Consider the following 21,900-nt stretch of genomic DNA (forward strand, 5'->3'; position numbering starts at 1 on the left):
ACCAAGGTCCAATTCGCCGATTTGGTCGGGTCAAAAGAACCACTGGTGCTAAGAACCGTGGAAAAAAACAAAAAAAAAACTGCTTTGTGGGAGTATTTTTTTTAACGAACAAACAAATAGGTGAGCAAAAATTTACTGCTTTGAGTTGACCTTACACTCCTCTTTATATATTTAATTATCTTTTTGATGTTTACGAAAAAAATGTACAAATAACTAAATTTTGGAAGGATGTAAAGACCAATTTCAGCAAATCTTGCCTTCAATTTCATGTCAATGGACACATTTTTAAAAGGAATAATAGTTCATAAACATTGTGTTGATAAGAAAGAAAAATAACACCAAAGACTAGGAGAGTATAGACCCATATCTCTAATCGAGTTCATGTACAAAATATAATGAAAAAAGTTGTATAAAAAAACTCAATTATGAATTATCACCATTATGGATAGGTACTTTATTGCAATGATGTTCAAAGTTAATTTTTTAAAAGGCCTATTTACTGAATATAGAAAATCTATAATATTTGTTTAATATTGTTATAATGAAATTGAAAGAAAATATAATTAATTTATTATCATGAGAGCATATATATCGATCTAGCTAGAAATTCATCACTAAACAAAACTACTATTCATAGATTCAGGACCTTAAAAAAAAGTGTCATATAAAGTATTTCTTTTCTTTTTGAATTTGGCTTGCGTTTTGAAGTTGATGAACGATTAACATGAAGTATACTTTCTTTGTTGTCTTATTTTTAAATTATTCTTCCTGCTCGAGCGTGTTCGGAGTGTAATAGCTATAAGAGTGTACATAAACTATTATTTTTGTTACCCTTGGCTAATATGAGAAGTGTCCGTTGAGGGGTGAATTTTGGCTGAATCTTAGAGCGTTTGAATCTTAGAGCGTTTGTGCTGTGTGTATTGTGCATTGATCCAGTCCAAAACAGAGTACATAATTTGTTTCTTTGTTCTCATCTCAATAACATTAATTAGTTCACATGTTTTTCTTCAAATGATTTTCTATTTTTTTTAATTATTATGTCAAAGAAAAATGAAATAAGTCTGCACTTTTTTTTTTTTTTTTACGGAAATAAGTCTGCACTTAAATATCATTCGTTTTATTAATTCAATGTGGTACCAATGACCATTTTACAATCATCCCTGATAGAATTAGAACCCGTCGTACCTTAAAATTATTATGTAAATTATTTCCATTGAGTTAACACTTTAAGTCTACTTAAATATCATTTTCGAATGTAAGATAATTTAAGTGCTATAGTGTGTGTAAATGTAAAGAAATAAATTTGAGGAGAAATATATATATATATATATATATATATATATATATATATATATATATTAAATTGCTTATTTATTAGATATAGAAAACCTATGATGTTTCTCATATTAGTTAAAAGTTGCTTGCAAAATCAAATGTCAATAAGTAACTTATTACCATTACATTGGCATACATATCGATCTATCTCACTACAAGAAAACAAGTATTTACTGGCGGCCAAAAGCCCTCAGTAATGCACAAATTTCGTCTAAAATGCATGCATTACTGACGGCCTTGGGCCCTCTGCAATTATAAAGAACATTAAAAAAAAGGAGCCCTGTGAGGTATTCCCTTTCTTCTTGAATCTAGCTTACGAAATGAAGCCGATGGACGATTAACAGGAAGGGCACTTTCTTTGTCGTCGTCTTCTTCTTCTTCTTCTTCTTCTTCTTCTTCTTCTACTTCTTCTTTATTATTGTCTTCTTTCTCTTCACCTTCTTCATTTTGTTCATCAATTCCTGCTTCATCTACTTTTTGTTTTAGATTTTGTTCACGCGAACATTTGGCTTTTTCTTTTTGTGGTGATACCTTGATCGATTCCTCTAGCAATCTTTCCATTTCTTCCATTTCTTTTGGGTTTACGGAAAAGCCTCCATTCTTCTTTATATATTCAAACTAGTATCATAAACGCATAATGCAATATTAATTAATTATATTTAAAAAAACGAAAGTACAACAATTGTAATTGGTAAAAAAAAACAAAATTATAATGTCCTTTATTTGCTTCCGATCCGATTTGACTAATAGAAGCGAATGAACTGAAATGGAATAAAATATACTAGTTTTTTATAATTTAAACCGATTAAAATATAATATAAAAAATAATTTTTAAAAAAAAAATATCAAGTAGATTCTGTTCTAATTTCCTGTCCAGTTTAGGATTATGATTTATTTTATTCCACATTCAAATTTATCACGTTTCAAGTCAATTCTCTTTTTCTATAAAAAAAAAAAGTCAATTCTCTTTCATATTTTTCCAAAAGTGAAATAAATAACCATAAAAAAATTCATTTGCAAACTAAACAAAAATACCCATAAAAAAATTATGCATTCACATACTCAATATAATATCACTGAAAGCCTAGTGTTAAAAAAAAAAAAAAAAAAAAATTGGAAGCCTACTGAAATTGAAGCACCATATTTTGTTAGATTTAAATACAAATAGAAAAAATAAACACCAATTACATTCTCAATTAGATAAGATGACAAAGTTTTAGTTTATTTGGAAAAAAATGGAATAAAAAAAAATATATGAAAGAACTAAGAGATATATGATAAAGAGAACAGATAAATGAGATCGAGACAAATACTTTACCTTACATGCTAAAGAGCAAAAGCAAGAAGAATCAATAAGATTTCTATCACATATTTTACAAAGAAAGTTGCTTCTGTGACCAATTTTACCAATATTGTTCCTCTTAGGATGTGGTCGATTCCTCTTGTTTAAGAATACAACTGGACAACTATTGATCACATATGTTTGGATTCCTAGGATGTCCACATGCTTGTAAATTTCAGTGATCTTAACTACTTCATTATATGATGACTTCCTTACCTGTTTTATAATTTCAAGTGTCAAGGTTCAAATTTACATTTCAAAGTTTAAAAAAATAATTAAAATTGCTTTAATGTAACAAATATAAAATGAAGAGAAATTGATATAACACAAAGATACATAGATTGTGGAGATGTTATATAGATATGCTGTCAAATTAATTAACAACACTTACTTGAATTACGTTGTGATCTTTGTGATGAAATTTTATACAAGATGCGCATATTGGATTGTCAATGCAATTGATGCAGAACTTGTTACACTCATTTTTAGGATTGTTTGGATGGGCTACACAAGTTGTAAAAAACGTAGTCATCGCCAACAATGTTTCCAGCCCGGGCACTTGTATCATATCCTAAGCAACAAACGCAACAATTGTAAGACCATGTGCAATGGAAAGAAAAAAGGGTGTTGAAGGAGTGTTTCAACTGTTGAAACCATTGGAGGGAGTGTTGAAAAAATGATGTGGAGGAGTTGGGTGATGAAATGTTTCAACTGTGTTGAATCTGACGCAGTGGCCACGCGGCGGGTTTTGTTTGGTTGCAGCAGGGCGCGTGTGATACACGCGCGGGTGAGGAGAGTGGGCGAGAGTGAAACGCGGAGAGAGAAAGAAATAAGGACACGTGTCTTCGTCTGATTGGCTCTTCGGATTCTTATCACATTAATACTTTGAACTCAATTATCTCATTGCAAATTATTTTTTTATTTTTTTACCAAAATTCGTGATTTTTTTTTCTCTACAAATAGAGACTTGGTTCATTTCATTTGGACACAGAAAAAAAACCAAAATTTTCACTATCTTAATCTATTATTATCTTTCTAATTAGTCTTTCTTTTGAAGTTTTAATCTTTTTTTAGTGAAATGGATCCCAACAATTCTTCTATACGTTATTTGTGTGTTGTTTCGTATTTTAAGTTAATTTACATTGTATTAATTACGTAACTTGTGTGTTGTATTGCATTTTAAGTTAATTTGTATCGTACTAATTACGTTATTTGTGTGATGTATTGCATTTTAAATTAAGAAAATAAAAAAAATATTTAAATAAATTTTGTTAAGTGTATTATTTTAATTTAATTTTAATCGATAATTATAATTTTATTTAATCATAAAAACAAAAATTAAAATTTAAATAAGAATATGAAATAGAAAGTGGTGGGCAGTGGCGGTTTTAGCATACAGCATGCCTGGGCACGTGCCCAGGCTCTGTCCCACCTTTTTTTTTTTTTTTAAATAACATAAAACTGATAAATAGAAAGTAAAAAAAATAAAAAAAACGAACAAGCTGCTTCTCTCTCTCAAAGTCAGAACGCTCGCCATCACCCTCACCGCCGTCGATCTCTCTCAGTCTCAGTTGCCGATCAATCTCCATCTCCCTCGCCTAATCTCTCTCAAAAGTCAGCCACTCAATCTCTCTCTCGGTCGCCGACCGCCCAATCTCTCTCTTTCTCTCAACCGCTCAATCTCTCACTTTAGGTATTATTCTTAAATCTCAATCTAGAATTTTTGTGTTGTTGGGTTGGGTTTTGCTCTGTTGTTACATTGATTTCTTCAATCTCAATTGTCTTTGATTTCTTCAAACTGATTTTGAAAATAAATTAGGTTTTGATGTGTTCTGTTGTTTGCTCTGTTTTGAAGATAAATCATAAACTGATTTCTTCAAACTGTTTATTAAGTTTTGATGTATAATCTTCATCATTACCGTGCAGAGATTTTTTATGTTGCTATTGACAAAATATGTGTGGAGATGGATCACCGCTTTAGTGAACGAAGTAACATTGTGCTTAGTTCTTTCTCATGTCTTGACCCCAAGAATTCTTTCTCCAAGTTTGATGTTGATAAACTTGCTCGTCTTGCTGATATTTATCATGAAGACTTTTCTAATAATGACCGTGGAACAATAAGGGAGCAACTTGAGACATATATAGTTCATGTTAGAAGACATGTATCATTTTCTACTTGCGAAGATGTTCAAAGTTTGGCTTTGAAGATGGTTCAAACTGATAAACGTTTCGTATTTCCATTGGTCTACAAACTTATTGAGCTGGCTTTGATATTACCGGTGTCGACAGCATCCGTTGAAAGGGCTTTTTCAGCAATGTCGATTATTAAGAATAAATTGCGCAACAAGATCAATGATGAGTGGTTCAATGACTTGATGATATGTTATACCGAGCGGGAGATATTCAAGTCACTTGATGATATTGATATTATCCGATCCTTCACCGCAAAGAAGTCTCGGAAAGGGCATTTACCTCCTAATTTTATGTAGTATACTATTGGTATGTTATATTTTATCCCTCTTATTTGACTCATGTTTTGTTGGTTTTTTCTAGTTTTTTTTTTTGTTTTAACTCATGCTATCCAAAAAAATATTGTGGTTAAAATTGTGCCCAAGCTCCGCTATAATCCTGGCTCCGCCACTGGTGGTGGGGTAGAGAAAGTGGTGGGGTAGGGTGTTGAATAGAAAAACCATTGGAGAGGGTAAAAGTTGAATGTGTGTTGAATGATTAGGTGGAAGAAAGAGAAAATGATGTGGAGTGAAAAAGTAGATGTTGAAGGTGTTTTGGTGTTGAAACCATTGTATATAGTCTAATCAGAAAAAATATAAATAAATGAATTAAACTTTATATTGTAATTGAAATAAGTATTACCATTATGAATGTGTAGAAAAATGATTTTGAACAAGCTTAAAAAAGATAGAGAAGGATGATAATTTTCAGTAAATATGGTGATTATATAGTGACAATAAAAGGGTTTATATAGTGACAGTGATGCTATAGACAGTCAACATTAGATTGTTGGGCCAACGGAGACTCGGATCCTCTATACGTAGGAATTCATGCAAGCACACAAATTTAGTTTGACGATAAATTATGATGGTTCGATTGAAATTAGACGGTGTAGATTTTAAGTTTAGAATATCATTTTATTTTATTTTTCTTAGAATCATTTGACCAATATAGAATACCATTTTATTTTATATTGTTGGAGAAAGGAAAAATAATAAAGTAATGTTTTTTAAAATGAAAATTCATTAAATAAAAGAAACTAATTATCTATAGAAATATATACCAAAATTGACGGGCCTTATCATCAAATGATACTTTTTGATATTTTATTTTATATCATAACTTTTTCTAAATTTATTTTGACAAAATTTATATATACTAAACAATAATATTTTATTTTATAACTTTTTCTAAATTTTGCTTCAAAAAAAAAAAACTTTTTCTAAATTTGTTTTGACTAAACTTTATATATACTAAAAAATGGTTATATATTATTAAAGTCTCAATTATTTAAATAGTTTTATACATTTCCTTTAATCACATAATCATATTTTCAAAACAAATTCTAAATCATACATCATACGATTCATATTATTTCTAGAGGTTTTATTTTTAGAGCACTGAATTGGAACACTCTATAATAGTACCTTTTTCATTTCTTTTTTTTCCTTTTATTTTTGTATCGTTGTCATATTTTGGATGACGGGTGGCATCACTTGGAAAAAGGAAAAATAATAAGATGATTATTCTTAAATGCAAATTCATTAAATAAAAGGAAATTAATAATCTATAGAAAATTTATAATAAACCTAACAAAGTTTGAATTTTTTTAATATTTTATTTGATAACTAGGAAAAATAATAAAATGATTTTTCTTAAATGAAAATTCATTAAATAAAAGGAAATTAATAAACTATAGAAAATGTACAACAAATTTGACAAGCCTTACCATCTAACGATACTTTTTAATATTTTATTTTTTTTAATAACCTTTTATGGAAAATGATATTAAATAGTTAAAGTCTCTGTTGTGAATTCGGATTGAATCACACCAATACCTTGATGTGTGTGGAGCAAATGGATTAAAGCAATCAACAAGCGAGAATGACAATAATAACAATAACAAAATATAAACCGCGAAAACGTAAAGAACACGAGATATTGTTTACCCAGTTCGGTTATAACAACCTAGTCTGGGGGAGAGAGACTCTCCGTTCCACTATCAATGAAAAACTTGATTACAAAGATTCAATACAAGAGTTGCAAGAATTTAGTCTTGATCCTAAATTCTACCCTTTTCCCGAATCTCTCCCCGTGACCAAGAAATTCAATCAATAAGTGTTTACAAGGTGATGAATCAATCCCCAACCCTAGAGTATGCCCAAGAGAAGTTCTCTAATAAACTCTAGTCTTTTGTTGACTTTAGAAACCCTAAAATCACCTTAAAAAAGTCAGAAAACGCATAATCTTGATATTTTAGTTATCCAATTTTTGAAAATAATGGTGTTATTTTGAATCGTATTATCATAGAAGCAAATATGTTCTGGTGGCATTATAAAAGTCCATACAAAGTGGAGAATTCCTCCGAGCCATGGCCAATAATTCTCTGGTTGCAAGGAGGACCTGTAAGTATTATTTGAATTAAATCCATATTTTTATTTTATTGTGGATTGAAGTCTCAAATATTAATTGAATTGAATTGAATAGGGTGATTCAGGAATTGGACTTGGAAATTTTGAAGAGATTGGCCCTCTTGATGTCAATTTGAAGCAAAGGAATTTCACTTGGTTGAGAAAAGCAGATTTGCTATTTGTGGTAACTTAGCTATGTGCATGCATGATTCGAATATAGTGAATTTGACCAAATTATATTGACACTATTATTTTAAGATGAGAGAACTAAAATTCGAATAATGTATGAAATTCAATATTAAAATTCTAGATTTTAAGATGAGAGAACTAAAATCTTATTTCATAGAAAATGGAGAACTAAAAATGCATTTAACTCATATTAAATGCTTTTTTTTGTCATATATAGGACACTCCGGTTGGAACAGGGTTCAGTTTTGTCGAGGATTCAACATTACTTGTTAAAACAGACGACGATGCAGCCACCGACTTGACTACATTATTAATCAAAATATTTAACAATGATTCAACCCTTCAAAAGTGTAATTTATTCATTTTTGGAGAATCTTATGGTGGAAAATTTGCTGCTACTCTTGGATTATCAGCCTACAAAGCAATTAAAAATGGAACACTGAAGGCTACACTTGGAGGTATTAATTTTCTTTGAAATTCATGATCATTTGTTATAATTAAGGAATAAACAAAACAACTACTAAAATGAAATAAAAAAAATACATAAATCATTTCAATGGGAAAAAGAAAAAGAAACCATATTGAAGTCCTAAATGTATAAATAATATTACTATATGTTACTATATTGTATTTTGTGACCATATACTATTTTTATCCAAATTTAGGTGTGGTATTAGCAGATAGTTGGATCTCCCCAGAAGATTATGTGGTAAGAACAAAAATAATTCTATCCTTAATTTCTTTCACCATTAATTTGAGTTTTCACTTTTTTAGCATTTTTTTTTTTTTGAGCAACAAAAATTTTATTAACAACCACTGCATAACATAAGGCATGTTATGAGGGCTAAAAGAGTACAAGAGATAAGCACAGAGGAAAGAAACCAAAAGCTAGAAATAGGGCTAAAACAAAAGTCAGTTACTGCTCACATAAAAAGCAGTAAACCATCCACACCACAGATACAAAAAGCACACAATTCATCTTCTCATGCAATATATCGGACTCCATTTCCATTCATACAGCATACACGGACCCTTCGCCATCCTCCCAATGAACCATTGCCATGATACAACCTTAATTTGCTCTACCACCTCCTCCACCGTAACTGCTACATTGTTGAACACGGAGTCACTTTTTTAGCATTTAATTTGACTTTGCAGCTCTCATGGGCTCCTCTATTGAAAGACCTCTCAAGAATTGATGACAATGGACTACAAAAATCAAACATGTATGTAACATATGTTTTAATTTCCATCTTCTAATGTTAATAAATTATGGTACTCCAATCCAAAGGCTTGATCTAGTGGTAAAAAAGTCTTAATTAAATTCTAGACGTCGCAGGTTCGAGGCCCGCTAGTTGGAGGAGGTTAAATGTAAATATTTTTGTAAATCGATACGTTTTAATAGTAATGGACCAAATTGAAATCTAAAATAAACGTAACAGATCAAATGTGCAGTTAAGTCAATATTGTATAATTAATGTACCAATTTCTCTATATTATTTGATGAACATATTTTTGAGAGCAGTTTGGCTGAAAAGATCAAGCAACAACTCGAAGCTGGTGAATTTCTAAATGCATTTGATACTTGGAATCAAACTGAAGCTGTAATAAGCAATAGCAGCAATTATGTGGTACTAACATATATTCTTCATATTTAAAATCACTTAAATGAAGAATTAATTTTAATTAAATTTCATGATTGTGTGTTCAAGAATTTCTATGATTTTACGGAGGATAATGGAAGCCATATAAATACCATGTCAACAACAAAGAAGAGATTATTCAATGAAATATCAATGAGGCGTTACTCCAACTATATTACTTCTACAGTTGGTAATGATGATATGAAGATTCTATACACCTTATTAAATGGTGCCATAAAGGAAAAATTAAAGATCATTCCACGGAATCTTACGTAAGTCTATACTATAACTTTCTAAAATAAAAATAAGAGTCTCTTTGATCAACAAAATATAAGTACTTACCAAAATAGTAGATGACAAAACAACATATGATGAAATTTAAGGTATTGAGTAAATGTTGTCTTGTATGATATTTGGTGAAAAAAATAATATTAAAAAACTTGTGCAGATGACAAAAAGCAGTACCTGCATGGTTCAGTGGCGATAAGAATTTCAGTTTTTGTCATATCCCTTGGCTCACAGTTTGTCCAGTCCGAAGAACAGTTTGAAACTATAATAACTAAAGTTGTCTTGTTCAATCTTTTATTCTTTAGCAGATCGAATGCACCTAATATACCTCTAAAAATAGTTAAAACGTGAACCCTTACTTTTTTAGTAAAATACTCCCTTCGGTCCTTATTATAAGAAAAAATTTAGTTTTTAGATTCATAAAATGTTGGATGGATCTAGTCAATAATATGGACCAGATACATCTAATATTCTATGAATCTAAAAAGTAAACTTCTTCTTATAATAAGGACCAGAGGGAGTATAATTTATTATGATAAAAATGGAGAGCAAATATACTAATTAATATTTTATTAACATTTACTAAAAATAGTAAGGTTGACATTCGGACTAGGTCTATATTAGATGTTCTTAATTCTAATGATTAAAAGTTTAAAACCATAATTTCATGTTTTTTGCAATTGCTGACAGATGGCAACCCGTGTTACAATATGTGTTAGAAAATTTTAAAGGTGATTTTATGAAGCCAAGAATTAGTGAGGTGAGAACAAGCTTGGAACTTTGGTTTTAAATCAACTTGGGGTTAAAATTATATTCATGATGTTTATTTGATTGTCTTAGGTTGATGAGTTGCTAGCTCTCGGGGTCAATGTGACTATCTACAATGGACAAGTGAGTGTTCTTCATGAAAATAAATTTTGATAATTGGATTTGAAATTATTTTAGATTTAAGATTTTTATTTTAATGGAAAAATAATATATATATATATATATATATATATATATATATATATATATATATATATATATATATATATATATATATATATATTAGCGACAAAAGTACAATATAATATTCAGAATACATGGGTATTAAAAGTACGCTCCACCAACATCTAACAGGCTATAACACATATAAGCAAAATGACATAACAATAGCAAAAATAAACACCTCTAACCTCCAACTATAAGAAAATCCAAAAACCCCTCAAAAAGAGAGACAAGGATCTAACATGCTATAACACATGTATTTTCCTTTTGTATAAAATCATGTTCATTGGGTCCATTTTAAAAAATAAAAGTAAATAAATTATTTTTGACTATTATTGGGTCCTTTTTAGAAAATATAATATATATAAATTATTCTTGACTATTATAGTTCCTACAAAATAAAAAGAATATATTTTTATTGATTAGTATTATATATAGGTTGATCTAATTTGTTCAACCAAGGGAACGGAAGCTTGGGTCAAGAAACTCAAGTAAGTAACCTCTCACCTATTTATTTACCTCTTAAAATTTGGTGAAAGTAACTTAATTAATTTGCATAATTGTCTTTTTAATTATCATAACTTTTTTGGGTTATTTGTGTAGATGGTCAGGCCTTCAAAATTTCTTGAGCCAAGATAGAACTCCATTGTATTGTGGAAGTGAAAGAAAGACCAAAGGCTTTTTTAAGTCATATGAAAACTTAAGTTTCTATTGGATACTTGATGCTGGCCATAATGTAAGTCAAAATCAATCATCATCTCAAAAACATTGCTTCTATTTCTCACTTAAAAAAAGAAATTAAAAATAATAACTGTGGTTTTTAATATCAAAATATCTACAATTTTTTTAATATATTGATCATGTGTGTTATTAACTACGCGTATATACGATTAAAGGTTAGCCATGAAATCCATTCAATAATTGAGAGGGCTAAACTCATTTATTTGATGAATTTCATGGTCAATCTACGAATACAAAAAGTAATAGAGAGTTCGAGGGTTTAGAAAAATGATCATTTCACACCTATTAAATCTATTATTTATTATTTAATATTTAACGGATGAATCATATATGTATTCGATCTCTGACCACATAATAATAAAGGATTGAAATTCAAAATTTTGGAAAGTGAATCCTCTAAAATATTTATTTCATATATATGAGGTTTGTTCATTAATATTTATGATTTCATTTAGATATACTATATAATATCATAAATTTAATTCAAAACTATATATTTATGTATGCTTATCAATTTGTTCCTTTATTTTGATGATTGATGTAGGTACCTATTTATCAGCCATGCATAGCACTAAACATGGTGGGTGCAATTACACAATCACCAGCGGCTTGAAGTTACCAGCATATATCATATCATATATAGAGAATTTAAATAAATATAAATAAAAATAATACAAATAGAGAATGAAACATAATTGGAAATTAGGGATGCTATATGTACAATGTTGATCATTCTATGTTTATCGATTATTAATAATCATACATACCTTTTTATATGTTAAGATATTTTTGTGTGCTAAAGACAGCTAGTTGGAAAAAGTGGAAAGAAAAGAAAAATGTGGTTCACATATCATCCTTTTTCGATGAGAAACTAAAAACTTGCATAAAAAAATGAAAAACTAAAAAGTGAGACATCTTCTTCTTTTAATTATTTGTGATCGTTTGAATTTGGTCTCTCTAAGTGGATGACTGAATATCATTTTTGACACATCATCCTAGTTTGTCATGTCACACGATGTCATGTCAATCCCTGTTTGTCACATACGTTTTTTAAGAGACTATGCATCAGAGACAAAAACCAAAGAAAATTGATCTTTTAGGAGCCGCTTTAAAACAAAAAAAAAAAGTACATGGAAGAAAACCAAAAACTCACGAACTTATAGGGATGAATTGATTATTTATGCCTTATTTTTATTTTTAAGTTGAGTTTTAAACAAGTTTTTTTTTCTCTATTTATTTATTTTGTTTAAAAAACATCATATTACTGAAACAAAATAGTTTTCGACTTTTAATAACTCTTTGTTTCATAAACAAATTTTGTAACATAAGTTCATATGGAGGTGGACTGGCATGGAGATACCTGAACCCCACGCAAAAATCAAACTCTGTTGGATATGAGTTTGGGTTCTATTTTTTATTTCCGTTGAGAATTGAGATTGGTATGGGGATACCAAACTTTATCGGTTTGGCGAGTGCAAAATTCGTACCCGTCCCGCCTCGTTGTCATGCAAATAATAATATGAAAATAGTAATGTGTCTCAGTGGCATTAATTAAAGAGCCAAATATAGTAAAATGGTTTTGAAACTTGTGTAATTAAGTTTTTAAAAGAAAATATTTCATATTCGATCACTATTATAAGCAAAAAAAACCACTTTTTAGGTTCATCGAAAAAATGATATATATGAACTGTATTGTAAGTCAGATACTCCCTTCGTCCCAAATTATAAGAGAAAATACTCACTTTTTTTTGTCCCAAATTATAAATGAAAAACACAAATATTTATCTTTTTTAAAATTTCTTTTTGCTTATTCTCACAAAATTAAATGTAAATTGCATTTAATTTACTCTCTCTCTCATCTTTTCCATAACCAGTACAAATTGTTTTTACATTTTTTCATGCAACTATTTTCAAGAAAAATACAAACAAAGATTTCAAATTATTATGTTTTGGTTTTTCTTAAGCAGTTTTTTTTTACCTTAAAATTTGGGATGAAGGGAGTACATCAGTTTTTCAATGAATCTAAAAAGTGGTTTTTTTTGCTTATAATAGTGACCGAGTGGTGTATATATTATACTTATACATTAAGGAATGTCACACTATTTATGAATTGGTAGCATGGGTATCACCATGCTTTTGTCTAGCTTTTCCATTTTTTGTGCTAGCCTTCCATCGTCACATTATTTCTGTTGGGACTAACGACAAAATTAAACATGTTTATCATGTAGAGTATTTTCATACCAATGCAATATAAATTGCTAGCGAGTTTCATTATTGTTTACTCATATTATTATTACTTGTTATTGTTTTTCATTTTCACAATGGCAAAGCTTTATGTGTTTTTGGCCACTCTTATATGCATTGGTATCCTATTTCATGATGGAAAAGTTGGTGCTTTGAGTAGTGAAGATGGATCAGAGGAATGGGGATATGTACAAGTTAGACCTAGTAAGCCAAATGCATTAGAATTGTGTAATTTCAATTATTGTGTTTTCCAAACTTTTTAAATTGATTGCATTAGAATTTGTGTAATTTCAATAATGATGGTGTTATTTTGAATTGTGTTATCATAGAAGCACACATGTTTTGGTGGCATTATAAAAGTCCCTACAGAGTGGAGAATTCCTCCGAGCCATGGCCAATAATTCTCTGGTTGGGGGGAGGACCACCAGTAAGTATTATTTGATTTAATTAATTTTGAACAAGAACAATTAATCCATATTTTTATTTTATTGTGGACTGAAATCTCCAATATTAACTGAATCAAACAGGGTGGTTCAGCAGTTGCAATTGGAAATTTTCAAGAGATTGGCCCTCTTGATCTCGATTTGAAGCAAAGGAATTTCACTTGGTTGAGAAAAGCAGATTTGCTATTTGTGGTAACTTAGCTATATGCACGATTCAAATAATGATGAATTTGATGAAATTTAACTTACACTGTAATTTTATTAAACTTTAAAAGTGTAATTTTTATTAAATACTTCTTTTTTGTTGTTATATATATAGGAAAATCCAGTTGGAATAGGGTACAGTTTTGTTGAGGATTACACCAGCTTATTTGTTAAAACAGACGAGGATGCAGCCACCGACTTGGTTACATTATTAATCAAAGTATTCAATAATGATTCATTCCTCCAAAAGTGTAATTTATTCATTTTTGGAGAATCTTATGGTGGAAAATTTGCTGCTACTCTTGGATTATCAGCCTACAAAGCAATTAAAAATGGAACATTGAAGGCCAAACTTGGAGGTATTCATTTTCTTTGAAATTTTTTATCATTTGTTATAAGGAATAAACAAAAACAACTATTAAAATGGAATAAAAAAAAAAAGAACACATAAATCATTTCAAAAGAAAAAAAAAGACTAAAAATTGGATATATATGTCACAAATAAAAATCATATTAAAGTCCTAAATATTAATTATATTATATATATATATACTATATAGTATTTTGTGACTCTATACTATTTTTATCCAAATTTAGGTGTGGTATTAGCAGATAGTTGGATCTCCCCAGAAGATTATGTGGTAAGAACAAAAATAATTCTATCCTTAATTTCTTTCAACATTAATTTGAGCTTTCACTTTTTTAACATTTAATTTGACTTTGCAGTTCTCATGGGCTCCTCTATTGAAAGACCTCTCAAGAATAGATGACAATGGACTACAAAAATCAAACATGTATGTAACATATGTTTTAATTTTCATCTTTTTAGTGTTAATTAATGATCGTACTTCTCCCGACCATAATTATAAGTATTTTTTTTTTAGATTTATTGAATAACTGATATATCTAATTTATATATAATTTATAGATACATTAGTTATTCAATAAATATGTAAATAAAAAATGCTTATAATTGTAGCTGAAGTATTGTAGAATCAATTTACCAGTTGTTCTCTATATATTATTTGATGAACATGATTTTGAGAACAGTTTGGCTGAAAAGATGAAGCAACAACTTGATGCTGGTGAATTTTCGAATGCATTTGATACATGGAAAGAAGTTGAAGATGTAATTAGCAATAGCAGCAACTATGTGGTACTAACATATATATTTTTATTAATCATATTTAAAAGCACTTAAATGAGAGATATATCTTCATAATTATAATATCTACTAGTAATATTGAAGAATTAATTTGAATTAAATCTCATGTTTGTGTGTTCAAGAGTTTCACTGATTTTATGGCGGATGTTGGAAGAAATTTGTCAACAACAAAGAAGAGATCATTCTTTGAAATATCAATGAGGCGTAAAGATGATGTATACAACTTATTAAATGGTGCCATAAGGAAAAAATTAAAGATCATTCCAAAGATTCTTATGTAAGTCTCTATATAACTTTCTAAAATAAAAATAAATGTACCTCTAAAAATAGTTTAAATGTGGATCCTAATTAACATTTTTAATAGAATTGAATTTGTAAAATTGAATTTTATATAATGATAAAAGGAAAATGCTAGAAAAGTCTCCGAGTACTAGTTTTTATTTTTTTAAGATATTGAAGGCACATTTTCAAAATAATACTTTTTTTTTAAGTACATAATATATACTTTCTTATTAGTGTGGCCCAAAGATATTATTTAACATTTTTCATAATATATTATTAAAATTTATTTTTTTGAAGCAATTATTAAAATTTATTAAAAATAGTAAGATTCACATTTGGACTAGGTCTATATTAAATGTTCTTAATTTTAATGATTAAAGCCATAATTTCATGTTTTTTTTTGCAATTGCTGACAGGTGGACACCCTGGTGTGAAGGTGTGTTTAACAGTTTAAAAGGTGATTTTATGAAACCAAGAATAGCTGAGGTGAGAACAAGCTTTGAAACTTTGGTTTTATTTCTTGTAAACATTATGCTCTCATTTTCTAAACTTAAGTGTATAATTTTTATTTCATTTTCTAAACTTAGGTGCATGCATGATTTTAATTTGATGTCTCTAATTTGGTTATCTTAGGTTGATGAGTTGCTAGCTCTTGGGGTCAATGTGACTATCTACAATGGACAAGTAAGTTTTCTTCATGAAAATAATATATAATTTTTGTTAATTGCATTTGAAATTATTTTAGAATTAATTGACAATCTTGTATTTTTCCTTTTGTTTATAATGATGATTATTGGGTCCTTTTTACATAAAAAAAACTAAATAAATTATTCTCGATTATTATAGTTCCTTTTTACAAAATAACAAAATAAATTATTCTCGACTATTATAGGTCCTTTTTACAAAATAAAATAAGAATTTGCTAACAAGTCTTCCCGGAGCACTTTTTAAATATCTTTAATAGTAAATTTTTATAAACTTTTTATGAAAATATGTGAAGTCAATATATTGAAAATCAAAATATTTAAATTTTAATTAAATAATTTATTTAAATAAATTGCTTAAAGAGCTCTCCGGAAGCACTCGTTGACATTTTCCATAAAATAAATATACTATTCTTGACAATTATAGGTTGATCTACTTTGTTCAACCAAGGGAACTGAAGCTTGGGTCAAGAAACTCAAGTAAGTAACATCTCACCTATTTATTCACCTCTTCAAATTTGGTGAAAGCAATCAGTAATTAATTTAATTTGCATAATTGTATTTTTAATTATCATAACTTTTTTGGGTTATTTGTGTAGATGGTCAGGCATTCAAAATTTCTTGAGCAAAGATAGAACTCCATTGTATTGTGGAAGTGAAAGAAAGACCAAAGGCTTTTTTAAGTCATATGAAAACCTAAGCTTCTATTGGATACTTAATGCTGGCCATAATGTGAGTCAAAATCAATCATCATCTAAAAAACATTGCTTCTATTTCTCACCTATGCTTCTTTTTTAATGTTGAAATATTAACAATTTTTTAATATATATATATATATAGTATTATGTAGTCAGCCTCTGACCACATAATCAATAAAGGATAGAAATTTAAAATTTTGAAAAAGAATCCTCTAAAATATTTATTTCATATATATGAGATGAACTACTTTGTTCATTTAATAGTTATGATTTCATTTAGATTTATTATATAATATCTTAAATTTAATTCAAAACCATATATTTGTGGTATGCTTATCTTTGTCTCTTTATTTTGATCATTGATGTAGGTACCTCTTTTTGAGCCATGCATAGCACTAAACATGGTGGGTGCAATTACAAAATCACCAGCGCCTTGAATTTATCTTATATGGCATACATATTGTTAAATATAAATAATACAAATAGAGAATGAAACAGAGATCCTGTTGAAAATTTGGGATGGCATATGTAAAATGTTGATCATTCTATGTTTATCGATTATTAATAATCATAAATATATTTTTATTTTATTTTTTCTGATTAGATTTTGTCCACCCCAATTGTGTTTCTTTTTTTTATAAATTTATAACTTATAAAAAACGATAACAAAATAGGCTTTGCAAAAGAAAAAAAAAATAGAAAAGTTAAAATATTGCTAAGGTTAAGGATTGGACTTTTGTCTTAAGAATTTGAGGTCTCAACTTTACCAACTAAACTAAAAAAATACTTAAAATTTGAATCTCATATTGAAATCTCTCTTTTCATTGAAATCTCATTCTGTATGTTCCATGAAACTTACATATGCCCACTATTGAATGAGAAACTGAGGAGTAACACTGACATAGTCACAAGCTAAACAAAATATTTAGGTATTTACACAAATGTGAAATGGGTAAAGTCAAAAATATTTAAATGATATATAATTTTTTGTAAGTGTGCTTAAAAAAAAAGATAAATTAAGAGATAAAACAAATATTAAAGAATTTTTAGGCATACCAATTAAGTTGGCACATCCAAAAACCCTCATCCTCTACCATATTCTCATAATTACATAATATATATACAAAAAAAAATTACAAGAGAAATATAAAGTGAGGAGACATAAAACCTAACCTAGTAAAATCACTCAAAGTGTAGATCAACCCAAACCGGTGATGCAAATATTTAAAAGGAGTTTCCAACCTCTATAAGTCTAATTAACATATTAATCACATGTACGTATAATGACTTGTGAATAAACCGACCCCGAACACGAAATGAGTCTAACCAACAACTCCTTGCAACAATAACAAGTAGTGACTCTTTCGAGCCAATCAGTCCAGTGTCAATCCGAAGATGAAGAGGATGATAAATATATTATGAATCAATGAAGATACACGAATATTAAATAGCACTGACAGGTAGGCTCGACCCACACCCATGTGTTAAGTGTGCAACGATATCGAACCTCAAAATTTTGATGCCTTATTAATAATAGTTATATATTTTTTAATGTTTGTAAAAATATCATTTGTCCATTAATAAATTAGTGGTAGGATATTATTTCTTTTGGTGTGCAAGGTCTTTGGTTCAAAAGATATAGAACTCAATCAGTAGGTCATTTAAATCTTTGCGTCAAATTTAATCGTGAATTAAGATGTCACTTTTTAATGGTTTTTTTGAACCAATGTCACTTTTTAATGTTATATACAATGATACTTAATTTTTATGTTTTTATAATTTAAGTTAAGGATAATTCTTTTTAAATATTTTGTATTTTTTATTAGCTATTCATTTTTAATATTCAAGTAAGACTTCTAAAAAATTGGGGACGACTCTGCCTATGCCAAACTCAATGTTTGAAGTTTACAGTATTTAGTATGTTTTTCGTATTTTGTTTGACAAACTCATAATGTTTCTTGTTGATGCATAATGAGTTTGAGAGTATGTGTTAGATAATAAAATAATAGGCTATGTTATTGAGCCCGTTAGTTTAGAGTCCATTAGGTCTTATACATAATCTCTAGTAACTTTTTGTAATGTTAAGTTAATGCAATGATATTCTATTGAACCCTAGCCGTCTTTCTCTTTTCCTATTTGTGTATCTCTAATTCTAACACTCAAAACCTACAAATTTCAACAAACCTGAAAAAATATCATTCTCAACGAGAAATTCAATCAAACACCACAACAATCAAATAGAGAATTCTTCGATGGCGTAACAAATCCCCTAGCAGCGTAACAACATGCTCCAATAACAAAACCCGGTCTGGACGACACTAACGAGAACCATATCACCATTTGAAAACTACTTCAACTCTACTGACATGGTGGAGATTGACTGTGGAAAGGAGTATAAGAACCCCAACAAGGTGAAATAATGGCAAGTAGTACCTCATCGCACCATCACCACCCTAGACTATATTGTGAAGAATTTTAAAAGGAAGACATACGGATACAGAAGAAAAAAGATATATGTAGTCATTAAAACACTTTAGAACTAATGAACGAAAATGAATAATTTTTTTTTTTTCGTAGTTAATTTTTATTCATCATGTATTCAATTTAACTGATCAACCATACATCATGTAGTTAATTTTTAAATTTTTATTATCTTTCATGTATTCAATTTAACTCAACCATACATCATGTAGTTAATTTTTATTATCTTTCGTAGTTAACTTTTAATTTTTATTCATCATGTATTCAATTTTAATTTTAGAAATAATGAACGAAAATGAATAAATTTATCTTTCCTAAATTATGAAGATATAGAATAGGTCTCGCCATATTTTAAAGTTTAAACCATAAAATCAAGATTTATTAAAACTCTGTTTCGGTGCTCCACTCACATAATCACATAATGATTTAAACAAACATAGAAGTGTTATGGTTTTAATGGAAGGGGCTGTCATAATGGAGAAAATTAGTCCGTAACATTAAATGGCCGTGCAAATGTGATTATGTGAATGATTGAGTATCCCCAAGTATTTTTTTATAATAAAATTTTGCTTATTAAAAAAAAAAAATTGACGTGCAAATTTCATTTGAAACCCTTTTTTTTTTTTTACACAATTTGAAACCCTTAAAAAACTTCTATTTTCCTTTTTATTTTTTCTATTTCACTTTGTGGGGGTGTGTAACCAATAGTGTTCATTGTGTTCATTGTATTTTCCAAGAAATAATGTACCGTCTAATCTGACTTGGGATCAATTTTGACATCAAGTGGTTTCAGACCCTTCGCGACAATTGTCACTGGACCAACTAACGATTAATAATATATTATACATCAAAAAATGGAAGAAAAAAAATACAAGAGATACTCTACTCATTCTCATTCTGGTAGGACAAATATAGATGATACTCAAACCCAAGAGCTACGGCTAAAACAAAAGACAATATCGTTGTATATTACTTTTCCCTATACCACCCAAAACGTACGCTATAAGCTAGCTATACAATCCAATGGGTTCACGCACCATTCATAATAAAGGCATGACAAATGAACTTTCTTTGCTAGCAACCATTTCTGTGACACCAATTTTATTCTCTCAATTATATCATTAACATGAATTTCCTTGGCTGAGCAAATTTTCTCATTACGTGCACGCCAAATCATCCAAATCGTTGCGTGCCATATTATCGATAACCCTTTATGCCCCGATTTCCCTTTCTTTAGGTGCAACAAAACTATCAATATACAAGACGTATTCTACCCATTCTTGTAAAAGAAGTATAGATATACTGAAACCCAAAAGCTATAGCTAAAACAATAGACAATGTTCATATCGTTGTATATTCCTTTTCCGTATACCACTCAAAAAGTTATCTAGCTATACAATCCAATGGGTTCACACACCGTTAATAATAAAGGCATGACAAATGAACTTTCTTTGTTAGCAACCATTTCCACAACACCGATTTTTTCCTCACAATTATCTCATTCACCTGAATTTCCTTGGCCGATTAAATTTTCTCATTTACGTGCACGCCATATCATCCAAATCGTTGTGTGCCATATCATCGATATCCCTTTATGCCCCGACTTCCCTTTCTTTAGGTGCAAGAAAACTATCAAGGAGGGAATGCAAGGTAATCCACACTTCACAATAGTGTCTATTTCTCTTTGTTGTTAATTTTGTTTTGTGTGGAGCGTGTCCCTGCACGACAATGAAAGAAATATGATTACACTAAGAAACAACTATGCAAATGCGTGAAACATATGAAAAGATATAAAGTATGTGGATTAAAATTGAATTTTCAATTGTAGTGAGCTTTACAAATGACTTTCTTGTGCACAATACTTCCTTGATGATAACGATGGTGATGGTCAATAGCCATTTTGTTGTGTTGTCATTATTATTTCATTGAAGACAAATTTGAGTGTATGAAATAGAAAATTCGTGAGCTTGAAACCATATAAAATTCAATGTTGTTTTATATTTTATAGAATTATTTCAAAAGTATTAACTTTGGAAAAAAATTCTTTAAAAATATTTATATTTTAAAAGTGATATTGTACAATTTTAGAAAATAAATAATTTAAAAATATAAATATAGATTATTATATATTTAAAATTTTACTTTTAATGTCCGTAAAGATAACTCAACTGATAATATCATATTATTAGACCGAACATATATTTGAATTCTAGACCTTACCGGTTAGTTTCGTGTGGTATTTTACACTTCATCTCAAATTAATTATTCGGAAGTGAATGCCGGTAAAATTATCCATTACTTTTTTTTTTTTTACAAATTAATGGATATGTTGTTACTTAGTACTAAGTTTGTCTGTTTATTTGTTTTTATTTTGACAAACAATTGTCACTTAGTATTTGGTACTATATTAATTCTTCAATCGTAGGATATTATTATAAATCTTTCCTTAAGAAAATATTGAAAATTAACCTCTTAGGAATGATCAAACTACTATTAAATATCAATAGCATA

General features: G+C 28.9%; 3 protein-coding genes across 3 annotated transcripts; all 3 read left to right on the forward strand.

The window, feature by feature from the left end:
* Positions 1-4,604: 4,604 nt before the first annotated feature.
* LOC123895458 lies at positions 4,605-5,310 on the forward strand. The gene has a single exon (XM_045945816.1). The coding sequence runs from the start codon at positions 4,642-4,644 to the stop codon at positions 5,164-5,166; it is 525 nt and encodes a 174-aa protein (XP_045801772.1). The 5' UTR covers positions 4,605-4,641; the 3' UTR covers positions 5,167-5,310.
* A 1,728-nt stretch (positions 5,311-7,038) lies between these two features.
* Positions 7,039-11,781, forward strand: LOC123896525 (serine carboxypeptidase-like 51). The gene is made up of 13 exons (XM_045946902.1): positions 7,039-7,061; positions 7,167-7,311; positions 7,394-7,501; positions 7,724-7,964; positions 8,172-8,215; positions 8,665-8,732; positions 9,032-9,137; positions 9,219-9,421; positions 10,128-10,197; positions 10,278-10,328; positions 10,866-10,918; positions 11,031-11,163; positions 11,713-11,781. The coding sequence occupies exons 1-13, from the start codon at positions 7,039-7,041 to the stop codon at positions 11,779-11,781; spliced, it is 1,314 nt and encodes a 437-aa protein (XP_045802858.1).
* A 1,572-nt stretch (positions 11,782-13,353) lies between these two features.
* LOC123895459 (serine carboxypeptidase-like 51) lies at positions 13,354-17,505 on the forward strand. Its single transcript, XM_045945817.1, has 12 exons — positions 13,354-13,616; positions 13,742-13,839; positions 13,940-14,047; positions 14,175-14,418; positions 14,657-14,700; positions 14,786-14,853; positions 15,110-15,215; positions 15,347-15,501; positions 15,923-15,992; positions 16,140-16,190; positions 16,638-16,690; positions 17,277-17,505. Exons 1-12 carry the CDS (start codon positions 13,412-13,414, stop codon positions 17,299-17,301), a joined length of 1,227 nt encoding a protein of 408 aa, XP_045801773.1. The 5' UTR covers positions 13,354-13,411; the 3' UTR covers positions 17,302-17,505.
* Positions 17,506-21,900: the final 4,395 nt, after the last annotated feature.

This window comes from Trifolium pratense, linkage group LG7 (genome assembly GCF_020283565.1).
Source record: "Trifolium pratense cultivar HEN17-A07 linkage group LG7, ARS_RC_1.1, whole genome shotgun sequence".
NCBI classification, from domain to species: Eukaryota; Viridiplantae; Streptophyta; class Magnoliopsida; order Fabales; family Fabaceae; genus Trifolium; species Trifolium pratense.

Coding starts and splice junctions, on each gene's coding strand:
- LOC123895458 (XM_045945816.1), top strand. CDS start 4,642: ATGGATCACCGCTTTAGTGAACGAAGTAACATTGTGCTTAGTTCTTTC.
- LOC123896525 (XM_045946902.1), top strand. CDS start 7,039: ATGAATCAATCCCCAACCCTAGA. Junction 8,216..8,664: donor TCTCCCCAGAAGATTATGTG/GTAAGAACAAAA, acceptor TTGACTTTGCAG/CTCTCATGGGCTCCTCTATT. Junction 10,198..10,277: donor TGAAGCCAAGAATTAGTGAG/GTGAGAACAAGC, acceptor TGATTGTCTTAG/GTTGATGAGTTGCTAGCTCT.
- LOC123895459 (XM_045945817.1), top strand. CDS start 13,412: ATGCAATATAAATTGCTAGCGAGTTTCATTATTGTTTACTCATATTAT. Junction 14,048..14,174: donor AAGCAGATTTGCTATTTGTG/GTAACTTAGCTA, acceptor TTATATATATAG/GAAAATCCAGTTGGAATAGG. Junction 14,854..15,109: donor GGACTACAAAAATCAAACAT/GTATGTAACATA, acceptor TTTTGAGAACAG/TTTGGCTGAAAAGATGAAGC.